This window comes from Centropristis striata, chromosome 7, assembly GCF_030273125.1.
Source record: "Centropristis striata isolate RG_2023a ecotype Rhode Island chromosome 7, C.striata_1.0, whole genome shotgun sequence".
Classification (NCBI taxonomy): domain Eukaryota; kingdom Metazoa; phylum Chordata; class Actinopteri; order Perciformes; family Serranidae; genus Centropristis; species Centropristis striata.
In genome coordinates this window covers 18,886,112-18,898,260 of record NC_081523.1, presented here as the reverse complement: position 1 = coordinate 18,898,260, position 12,149 = coordinate 18,886,112, and the positions used below count along the sequence as shown (strand labels likewise).

The 12,149-nt window shown below is 38.4% G+C and overlaps 2 protein-coding genes across 2 annotated transcripts in view; one reads left to right on the top strand and one right to left on the bottom strand.

Annotated features, from left to right (window-relative positions):
• vps13a (vacuolar protein sorting 13 homolog A) overlaps positions 1-1,278 on the top strand; it is a 40,249-nt gene extending 38,971 nt beyond the window's left edge. The window contains exons 75-76 of the mRNA XM_059336649.1: positions 229-303; positions 420-1,278. Of these exons, the coding sequence (XP_059192632.1) occupies positions 229-303; positions 420-470 (126 nt within the window). The 3' untranslated portion in view covers positions 471-1,278. The remainder of the gene's footprint in view (positions 1-228; positions 304-419) is intronic.
• A 95-nt stretch (positions 1,279-1,373) lies between these two features.
• On the bottom strand, positions 1,374-11,309 carry LOC131974374 (guanine nucleotide-binding protein subunit alpha-14-like). The gene is made up of 7 exons (XM_059336658.1): positions 11,180-11,309; positions 5,580-5,764; positions 5,337-5,491; positions 3,805-3,933; positions 3,545-3,674; positions 3,303-3,456; positions 1,374-2,216 (listed from the first exon to the last, which is right to left on the bottom strand). Exons 1-7 carry the CDS (start codon positions 11,298-11,300, stop codon positions 2,026-2,028), a joined length of 1,065 nt encoding a protein of 354 aa, XP_059192641.1. The 5' UTR covers positions 11,301-11,309; the 3' UTR covers positions 1,374-2,025.
• Positions 11,310-12,149: the final 840 nt, after the last annotated feature.

Sequence of the window (12,149 nt, the reverse complement as noted above, 5' to 3'; positions counted from 1 at the left end):
TAAACTGATTAATCGATTATCAAAATAGTTGGCGATTAATTTAATAGTTCACAACTAATTAATTAATATTTGACGCTCTAAAAGTTCCAAAGCAAACTTACAACTGAAATCCACATCAGAAGCTGACTTGTTCCCCTTCAGAGACTTGTGTTTTTACAGATTTATAGCAGGTTTTAAACAATTATTCCACAGATTATTGGACTTAATGTGTTGTTCTTTGTCCTGCAGGAGAGAGTGAAGTCTGTCTTCCATGCCAAGGAGTTTGGGAAGATCATAAACTTCAAAACTCCTGAGATAGCAAAGGTAAGTTGACCATTTGGACCATGTTTCCTTGTGTCATCCAGTCTGAGTCCATTTGCAGTCACAGTAAATATAGTATAACAAAAAGAGCTCTAATTTTGGTTCTTATGTCTTTTCAGTGGGTTCTCGCCCGACTGGACGATGCAAGAGATAGTTTACCCAAATACTGACTCATCAAGAAGAGCGAGAAACGATAAAAAGAAGAAAAGAAAAAAAAACTCACACAAAGTCTTTGTGTGTCAGTGCCTTTGTTCTTTACTGCATGCTACTTGTTAACCTCCGTGTGTGTGACAAACACACATTGAGTCACTAACTTCATTCAGTTATATTGAACTTATTTCAAGTGGTGTTGAACTGACACAGTGCAACAGCTAGAAAGAGTCAAAACAGCTTGAATAACGCTGAGGCCAAATCAACCATAGTTGTTGTAGCACATTTAATGTTGTAATTTTACTGGATTATATAAAAGGGAAACTAATTTAAATTTTGAGTATGGCTCTATAACGCATATAATTCAAAATGTGCTGTTTTCGTTTACTCTCACTCTCTAGTTTTCATTTCTTTTATAATTCTCTGCAAGATGAAGACTGTTCGGTGTGTGATTTAGAGCCGCATGCTATTTTTATACCATACTGACGAGTATCAGTCTGCTGTATATTGAACTAATATAGTATCCTATCTGTATATATATCCATCTTCACACAATAGTCTGTATTATGGCGTTACAGATTGTAATTTTGTGATTTTTATGTTTTTATACCACACATATGCAATGCCAACTATGTTGAATAATTATGCAGAAAAAAGTATATTTAAAAGAAATGAATGCTAATTATTAACAGCTGCTGTTTACTCTGATGTATATTTTAAAGGTTTGCTTTTGGTTTGGGGTGCATCGCAGTCTAACAAGACTAAATATTTCTGTTGCCGAAGTGTTCACTGCAGTGGCTTAACGTTTTGTTTTGTTTTTCTTTCCCCAACTGTTTTCAAAAATAAATAAAATATGTGTTTTAAATTTATCTCTTGGACCCAGAAAACCCCACGCACACACATTGCACTCCTCATTTGGAACTATAATTGTTTATTGAAAATTACCATAAATATAATTTCCATTTCTCCTGAGGAGAAACAGCTGAGTAGAGTTTTCAAAACCACAACTTGCATTATTTACATCTCAACTCGTGCTGACTGTCCTGAGTAAATAACGCACTTGCAGGCAGAAGCACACACAGGTGGCTCAGTGTTAGAAAGAAATCTTTACAATAATAAATCACAAAACTCAGGACTGAAGGGACCCTTGCAGCTATTGCATGAGAAGAAATGGTATACTTGGATCCTTTTCCTGATAGCTGTTTTGAAAATAAATGAAATTCCTACCTCACACAATTGGTCAATATGACATAACTTCACACTTATTTTCACATTCCTATATTTTCTTTCAGTACATTGCTATAAAGGCTGTAATAGAAACTACATAACACACAATACATAAAAACAGGAACAGCAGTTTGGGTTTATCCGTTACATGTTCATATTCTCTTTAGCTGGTTTTTACACGCACAAAATATGAAAATATTTGAACCTTTTGGATAAAAGAAACAGTACATTTTGTCAGTGGATCTGCTGGTTCTCTTTCTAGACAGCCAAGAAGAAGCACTGTAAAGTTTTGTTTTTCACTTAATTCTCATATCTGGGCTCTCCTTGTGTCTGTCATTGTACTCCTCTTTACACCAGATTGAACTCCTTCAGGTTGTGTCTGAGGATGGTATCTTTGACGGCCGCGAAGACGAAGCGGATGTTTTCTGTGTCCGTGGCGCAGGTGAAATGAGGGTACAGCTGCTTGTCCTTGTCAGGGTTTTGTTCTTGGTACATTTTCAGGATGAATTCTTGAGCTGCCTCCGGATCCCCCTGAGGTCCTGCAATTTAAAGGTGATACCATTCAATATGTCTTAAGTAAATTCAATTTGTTTCTGGGTGAATCGGGTAAAAAAATTTTTACAAATAGATATCACCATGAAACATCCCCGGTTTATTACTTGAATTATTTTTTGTAAATTGTACGTTTTTCAAAATGTCACATTTAAATATGAAAATGAGGTATCTTATTAAATATGTGCTTATTTGAATTTCCAGAACATAAATCTGAACATTTGATAAAGCTAAGTTAAAAGTTTTAGTTTCATTTTGATGGTATATAATCAATATACTCAATTGTTTTACAGGGAATGTTGGATCTGTTTTTATCATTCCATAAATCAGAAAATACTGTTAACAGCCATAAAGGAATAAAATGTTATATGGATCAGGCCATGAATGGACAAACCCCTGTGTAAAAATATAGACTGGAAGGTCTATACTCTGCTACTGAAGTGAAGTTTATGGCTCAGTGTGAGAAAAAAAATGCAAATTACTAGAGGTGAATAGGGTAAAAGAAAAGAAAAATTATAGAACTTCCAGTGAAACTTCCTCAGTTGATTACTAACATTACGTTTTCTTTTTTATGGTCAAATATGCTAATGAGGCATTATCTAATGCTAACTTTCAGTGAATTTAGGAGAAATCTACAGACCCAAAACAGACAATGTGTTCTAAAATATATACCTTAATGTGTATTTATGATGTTTTCTTTCCACAGGTCTAAGTAGACAAGTTATAGAGGCAAAATAGCCCAGTAATCTTAAAATTACTATGTCTTTTCCTGTTATTTCTTGTTTCCACCTTGTAAAGATTTTTAAAAAAACGAGTCAAGTGAAAAATATAAAAGGCATGCTGATTTTGAGAATGTCTCTTGGGACACACGGTATCTGGGTTTGTTTGAATACACATTTTCACTGTTGCCACCTTTCTACTTCAACTGCAAAATACCAGTTTATTAGGTACAGCTAGCTAAAGCTAATGTATTCTAATACAGCAACTGATTTAAATGGGGTGGACAAAATAATTAAAACACCTGTTAGTATATGCAGTATGCAATGAGTTGTACATCACAAGCACAAACTAACCTGTGAATTCAGGGAAGTATGTGGCTACATGAGAGTGCAGGATCTTCTCCTTGAGGATGTCAGTCTTGTTGAGGAAAAGAATGACAGAGGAGCGCTGGAACCAGGGGTATGTGATGATGGTTTTGAACAGGGCCTTGCTCTCCTCCATACGGTTCTGAAATACAACAAAAGAAGCAACAATGAAGACACATTTTAAAGGGTCAAAGTCTGGAACTTGATCTGCTGTGAGGCTGAATTCTCACCTCGTTATCACACTCTGCCAGGACCTGGTCGTACTCGCTGAGCGCCACAAGGAAGATGATGGACGTGACGTTCTCAAAGCAGTGGATCCACTTCCTCCTCTCTGACCTCTGACCCCCAACATCCACCATCCTGTCATAACAGCCAGTCCCAACAACAACAACAACAGAAATAGGTATGCAACGTCACCTGTGATGCCTCCTGGAACGATGCAACATACTGAAGTGGTTACCTTTGATATAAGTATATAGATATATCTCACCTGAAGATGACATTCTCCATGTCAAAGGGGTATTCGATGATACCCGTGGTTGGCACTCTGACTCTGAGGATATCCTGCAGGTCAGGTATATAAGAGGGTTGTGAAATCCGGTCCAGGTCACTAAGATAGCTGAAAATAAGAGGAGAGGAAATATAAATACCAAAATGAAGCTGTAGCATTTACATAAAATTCCCCCCTTTGGTCTGTCTGTCTGTCTGCTGATTTGCTTATCAGCATATATGTATGGCCACACAATAACCCTCCTCCTACCTATTAACTATCAGAAATCAACGTTAACAACAACTGGTGTTGTAAATATCTACTCTTTATTTTTTATTTATATTTAATTATTTACCTTATTTTCTGTTTAAGTTGTTTGAGTTTTTCCTGTTCTGTAAATAAAAATAAAGTTGTCCTCCAAAAGTGGGGGGGGGGGGTGGTGGTGGGCCAAAAATAAAAAATAAAAAAAAATTAATAAACCCTGAAACCATGAAGTTAAAAAAATAAATAAAATAAAATAAATACCAAAATGATCTGAACTGAACGTCCGTTCATCAGTAATGATGGTTCTTTAACAATGAAGACAACAACTCTCATCATCATCATTTAAAGCAGGTAGAAAGAGAACAACATGAGAAACCATGTAAAATGAAGTTATGTGATCAAAACAGTACATATCAGAGTGGATTGCATGCAGTCACACAAGTAAATATTCACATTGAATTTATGTCTGTTGGTGAGTGAGACATAGAGGGGAAACTGGAAACATCAGATTTGAGATATTTGCTCCAGATGTACAAACACAGGGTATTTTAGTGCACACTTCATTTGCACAGCTAAAAATAGCAGCCACAAGCTAAAAATAGTTGCTTTTCTTTTCCCTTTTTTATCTGGATCATCACTAGCTTCACGAAAAAAACATAACAGGATCCATATTAATGCTAATTTTTGTTCCACTAAGAGCAGGTACTCATCGGTATGGTCAGAAGGGACACTTCCTGTGCTCATTACAGTGTCTCTTTGTGAAACAAAACATTGACACGGCAAGATACAGATGGCCAATTTAAAAATATATATATATATTTTATTTTATTTTATTTTATTTTATTTTAATATTCTGAATAAAAAAATGCAGGAATCAGCATGAAAATTCCCATCATGTGCAGTTTGGAATTGAAGGTAAATTCCCTGCAAGTTGCAAAAACCCCTAAATAAACAGGAAACAATACTGAGGACAGTGACTGCTTAATATAATGCAATCCAACAACTAAATTTCCCCACTGTGGGATAAATAAAGTCACATCTTATCTTTATACAATTCTCCATTCATTGAGATTGTATGAGAAGTTTTAATTGACCTGTTTATTTTTTCTAGACATTATTATATGGAGTTGAGTTATTGCCTTGTTCCTTTTATTTTTGTCTACCCTTTGAAATATCTGTGCTGAGTATTCGGTAGAGCTGAAAAGAGTAGAATCTCTGTGTGCATAATTATTGAGCAACAAATTACAAGCTGAATGTCTTGTGCTCACTATTTGGTGGAGTCAGACAGCTGGTATTCTCTGCGTCGGTCGTAGCTCTCCTGTATTCCTCCGTCGTCCCACAGACGCCTGACAGCCGCCGCCAGGCTTTGATCAAACTCCTCCACCTTATCCACCTCCACGTCCAGCACTGAGTTTGCATGGTCCTATGGGTGCACCGACAAAAGACAATTAGAAAATTACAATAATAATAACATTAACAGACGCAGTTTGTAGACCCTATCTGTACTGTACCTGGTTCTGGGGGTCCTTGAAAGATATACTAAGGGCCTCCATGGCTCGGATCATGGCCTGCATGGACGTGAAGATGTTCTGGTAGACCAGTTTGGCGTAGCTTCTCTTGTCCTCATCTGTGTATCCTCCCCCGTGGATAATCCTCATTTGTTTGATAAAGGTACTCTTTCCACTCTCTCCAGTACCTGTTGGTATGATATAATGAGGGATAAAACCAGTCATATTTTTTTCACACTCATCTGTCTGTATCTGTGCAGAATTACAGATCACAATTTTCTAGGGCAGTGCTAAGCGCTTGATATAGCAATAGAGCCCCTGCAAAATAGATAGTGGAGGGGAGGAGAATGAAATCTGACAGTCTACTTTTTTTTTAAACACACTTTATTGTTTTAAACACATTAACAATACAAAACACAGAAACAGACCCTCCCACCCCATCCCGTCAGACAGCACAAGCTATACAGAGTTAGGCAAGAAAAAAAAAAAAGGTGAAAATAATCATAATGACCAAGACAATAATAATGACATGATGATTTATAAAAAATAATTTGTCTGCAGTATGTACTCATGATTTCCAGTCAGAGAATCGTCTGCCCATCAACAGCAGATTTTTCAGATCTGCAGGTATACAATCAAGGAAGGGTGTCTAAACAATTAAGAACAACTCGTCCTTACCCTTTACAGCAGCATGTAATCTTTCATGAGAGAGGATATCAAGGATCTCCCTGTAACAAAGGGTGACACTAGGTGGAAGAGTTTTGATCCAGTTTTTTAATATACACTTTTGAGCAACTAGAAGGAGTTTATCAAGGAGCTTATGATGTGACGTAGTGAGATGTAAATCCCTAGAGGGAAGGCCTAGGAGGAAAACCCCAGGGTCTTTCTTGATTTAAATATCCCACTGACTACCTTTGAAATAAGTGTCCAAAATCTGGAAATTAGTGTACATTAATTTCATTACAAAAGTAATGGAAATACATCCACCTTTCTAAGTTGCACTTGGTACACAGAGGAGATATGGAGTGGTTAACTTTGTTTAAAATAGAGTAACATGCAGCCTGTGAAGTATCTTGTACTGAGTTTCTCACAGCTGGTTACAAGTAGATGTAGACCTCAGGCGTATAGTTGCCAGCCAATCATCCTCAATATATTCATTGTTCAAGTCTTTTTCCCATCTATGAGAGATGTCTGGTAAATGGTATGCAACGGAAGAACCCAGAAGTGAGTAAAATTATGCTATAAGATGTCTTCTGTTCTTGCGCTCTAGGAGAAATCTCTCAGCATCACTGTAGGAGGTGTTAGTAGAGAAAGAGGTGGTCTGTGAAGACACACAATGTCTAACCTGTAAATACCCCAAAAAAGGGTGCCTGGGAATATTAAATGTCTCCGAATTTGGCCTTAATTTTGATCTAATCTACACACCTGTCAAGATTCCTGACTGCACGCAATCTCCCCACAGACAGACAATCATTAACACCAGGCAAAGTGCTCAAAACCACTTCTGTGGTATTTCCCGTACAGTACGTGTGGCCAGGGAAACATTTTGCCATGATGATACACCCAGACTCACAGGGTGGAAACCTGTGTGTGCTTGATAGTTTCACTGGGCTCTGTAGAATATGAGTGTCAGCGATGTGTGTTTGAACACATACACGTTTTCCACTGACAGTCAAACAAACATGCTACTTAAAAGCTGGTCAACTACAGTTAATGACAATAAATTCACTAACACACACACACACACACACACACACACACGCATACACACACACACGCATACACACACACAAAAACACACATATGCATGCACAAACACACACAGTCTGTCATGTTCCTCTTCAGTTTTTACAGCACAAGCTCCTAATTTTCTCATTCAGACCACATGATGCTGAATGCATTTGTTTAACAAATGTGTGTTTGTCACCAGACCTGAGCACTGGAAGTTGCCACGTATGCAAGTGTGTGTATGTGTGCGTGAGAATACACCAGGTATCTGTATCCCTGTCAGCTCTGGGATGACTCAGAGTGGTGCCAGCAATGTCCTGGTTTCCTGGCTGTTTTGCATGGCTTTATGAATGCTTGAATCTTTACATCTTGGCAAACAAGGCCTAGACAAATTGACTGCATTTGAATGCACCTTCTTTACAAGTCAAGTTTCTTGGAGATGAGTGGGGTGTGGGCAAGACAGGCAGGTGAACACTTAGAACACTGATGCAAATCATGACCCCACACGTTTACTTGTTCAGAGAGTCAGCTTTAAATGAGCTTACTCTTTTATGACTTAAAGTCTCTTGTAGGATCCATGAAAGGTTATTAAGTGTATTCTTACTGAGACATGTCTGTCTTTAATATGTGATGTTGTTTCAGTAGCTTGAACATGAGATTTTTCTTTTTGTTTCCTCTCTTTTGGAGATCTGTCTTGGGGAGAACTACTCATCCTGTGCAAAGTGTTGTGTTTGACCAAGTGATGTCATATTCACTGAGTGAGATACTGTGGCTGCTAAAAAACAGAGAAAAGGGTATTTTAAAGTGTTCATGCTGCATTTTGGTTGCTTCTATGGGTCGTATGTTTGTTTCTGTACATTAATATGTGTTAATTTGCTTACAACTGTGTCTTTGTGCACGTCTGCATGCATATGTGTGCATATGTCAGGGTGGTGATTTACAGTTTTCCTGCGGGTGATGAGCATTGACCACAGAGGTCTCCACACACACACACACACACACACACACACACACACACACATGTGAGTAGACATGACACACGAACTGACCATAAACACCTACTCACACCAACACATTACCTCACTCGTGACTCGACCCCAGCTTTGTGAATGAATGTGTTGGCAATGTTGCTGAGATAAGAACTACTATCACCTGTCACACTCTTAACATTCTTTTATTGCACCTGAAACTAACTAACTAACTAGTTACATATCCATTCCATTTTACTGTTTCTGTTGATTTCTTATCAGGCACGATAAAAATCTAAATATGTTGCAGAATTATAAAGCTAAACTCGATCTAGATCAATTTTTCTAGGAAATTGTTCTATTTTCCTCTTAATGAATAAGAACTATAGTTGTCTAATATCTTTGTGTATTTTGTGCTTGCATTTATGTTGTTAATATTTAATATAAATACTACATCTATTCAAATGTATATGCCTACATAGTCTGTAAAAATGCTTGATTCCTGCTTTCTTTCATGTTTTATATGCTCACTGCTTTTCTAATGATATCCAGGTGCAGTGAACTTGCAGCTGAAACAGATAACCAATTCTCCTATACTGTACTGTATATATAGAGCAGTGTCGACATGTGTGCATTGTCCAAGTTTTTCCAGCTTGGTTACCGAGTGGACAGAAAGTGTACGTGTTGATCTGTCATTGTGCTTCACTCCCACTCGTCCTCTCAGGGGGCCTCACTGTGACCATAATGAAATCCACTGAGAGCTCTGAGTTACTCAGGTAAATGTTGTTATTAAGTGGGGCTGCGAGATCTGGTCAAAATCTTCCATCCTGATATAGGTCATTTTTATATCTCAATACTGAATATTCATATTATATATGCAAAAATAAATGGTCTGTATGAAATAACCAAATGGTAAAGCTTATTTTTGTACACTGTGTGAATTAAATTATTGATTAAGAAAAAAGTATTCTCTAATGTAATAAATTACTTCAGTGCAAAATGAGCAAACTGGTTTCCAGTGAAATTATAGAGAAAAAAAAAAAGAATTCCACATTATTTGATCTTTGATATAATTCAATTGAAGATGTTAGGTTATTATAATATTGAATGATGGCCTGTGTTAATAATTGAAATCTAAAGAGTTAGATACAAAGAGTAAGGACACGTATTGTGTAATTTTGACTGTTTCTGCCAACTTTGATTGCACATCAGTTCGACTTCTGTAAAACAGTTTTTTTCAATGCCTAAAGCCTATCAAAAGTTACACTCGTGAGCTTTGATAACTGAGTTCTCTTTTTTTCTGGTAACCTGATGCAATTGTTCCTATTCATCAGACAGTCAGACCTGTTCATCCATTTCACCAGCACATTGACTTGTTTCTGTTTTTTCACACCACATAAATTCTACTACACTAACTTTGTAATACTGGTCAGCAGTGAGCTGAAGCAGCACTGTACCAGAATCCACATAATACTGAATGTTAATGCCTACCACCTTTTTAGATGGTGGGTTATCTTCAGTCCAGTGAGCAGAGAAAATAATTGTCACAGCGAATTAAAATGGTTACAATAAATTGGTTCTCGCCTCTTTTAGCAGTGGATGCAAACATACTTCCCATGTCCTGCTCAGGGTTGGATTTGCATGCCTTTTGCATGGGGCGCGCCCGCAGCAGCTAGTTATGGCTTTCTAATACGCCGCTGACCGAAGACAGTGGCTCCTGTCCCTGAAGCACTCCCACACTGCTGCAGTAAAACGGGTTGTGTCCACAACAGTGGTCATGTGGCAACACCCTGTTTCACATTCACTGGATTCACATTGACACATCCACTAAAAGTTAAATTCTTGGGCTCAATGCTCAAACACTTTCTCAACCAGCATCAGAGCTGCTGAAGTGTCCTTGAGCAAGTTAGTGAACACATGCTGTGTTTGACCCTCCTTCACAGTGAAAAACTTTTGTTAACAGCATCAGAAGCTTCACATTATTAACAGTCCCTAACATCACAGTTATAAAGCAGGCCAGCTTAGTTAGGTTTACCGCCACTGTCAGCTTTACTGATATTTGAACTTCACATTAATAATTCCCATTACTAATTTTTCTGTATCCCACGTATGCTCAGACAAGGCTGACATTTATCCCAACAGATGGAGAGAAAACACCCATATCTCTCCACTCCACTGGAAATAAACGCGCTGTTTCGGTTTCTATATGACATTTGAACTGGAAACGTATAAACACAGTAACATCTTAAACTGTCAAATCTGTCTCTGCATGTGACTGTTTTCACTATTTCTGTGGCAGAAGTGAACTAATTGAACCTAGGAGGTAAAAAAAAAAAAAAAAATCAAGGTTGAAAACTCTCCATGGTGCGTAAAATGAATGGCACCACTATGGCGCGCAGTCATTGTGTGTCCGTGGGAAAACAGCGCAACATCCGGAGGGCAGAAAGAGGAATGAGGAGAAGGGAAATGTAGAGAACAGTTAGATAGGAAACTAGTGCCTCCTCTTGACTTTAATCATTGATGCACAGTCACATCTATCCAACCCAACAAGCATCTGAAAATAGTAATATCCCTTATATATGCACATTTATTCCTGTGTGAAAAAGTGTTTGTATTTCAAATAAAGTTTGGTCGAGACGCTGCTGAGTGCTTCCTCACCTGCCATGATACCTGCATGGCCAGGTGTCGGTCAGGAAGCAGTTAAGTATTGCACCAGAGGAACATTTTAAGAGCTTTCAAAGACTATTGTATGGTATTGTGTGCGTAAATGCACAGAAAAAATAAGGATGGAGCACATTAATTCTGTAATTGACCACATAATGTCTCTTAGGGCCACTAAGTGTGTGTGAGAGAGGGATTTAATGTGATTTTCCCCTCCAGGTTTGATGCCTGGTCAGTGGTGCTCACCTAACAGCAGCAGCTTCAGCTCCCTGCGGGAGTCCTTCTTGTCTCTCCGCAGCTGCTTCTCGATCTCCTCGTTGATCCTCTGGTTCTCTTTCTCCTCCGCAGACACACAACATCCAGCCATCGTTCAGACCGACACACACCTCACTCTCCAATGAGCCGACGTGAAAAAGCTGCAGGTATTCTGTCTTCTCCTCTCGCTCCCCTCTCACACTTCACAAAGTCAGAGTGAAAAGTCGCAGAGCATCTTTAAAAGTGATGTTTTTATTTCCTCTTTAGTGAGAAAAGCAGTTTATAGAGGAAGACAAGTAGCCTATGTGACTAGTAAAAACTATTGAATATCCCGCGGTTAAAATCCTTCTTTTAAAGAGAAAGTCCAGGGAGTAAAAGTCGTTGATCCTTTTTGATAAGGCACTGCGGTTTGGTCTGGAGCAGGAGGACACTTGTTGAACTTTATCCTGCCGGCTCTGGAGGGCGTGGCACTGGCCGCAAATAGAAAGGGATAAAAATGGGAAGTTCACATCTACAGCAAGCAGACTGTATTGACAGTTCCCCACAGTGATGTCTGTGGCATGACAAATGGATGCATAATGAGAATTAGGATTGGTAGAGAAGGGCTTTAATCAAAGAAATATGCGAAATGAATAGTAATTTTTTTTAAAAGCCACCAAATAAAAACAGGTGCTCTAGACTTAACCTGGATAACGGAAGTGATTGGCAGCTACAAGAACCTTTCTTGTCAAATCTGTACACATCAGTTATATTTTACAAGGTGTTCAGGACGTGAAACATCCCTGAGAGCTTCTTAGCCCCACACTGTGAGGGGAAGTGAAGTATCCCCCTGCCCCAGTGCATCCTCTGACACTGCCATGTTTCCTAAAGGCCACTAGGGGTCAGGAGGGCCAACTGTGAGTGAGTGAATAAATAAATAAACGAGTGTTTGAGTTTACAGTGTATCCTGGTTTATGGGACT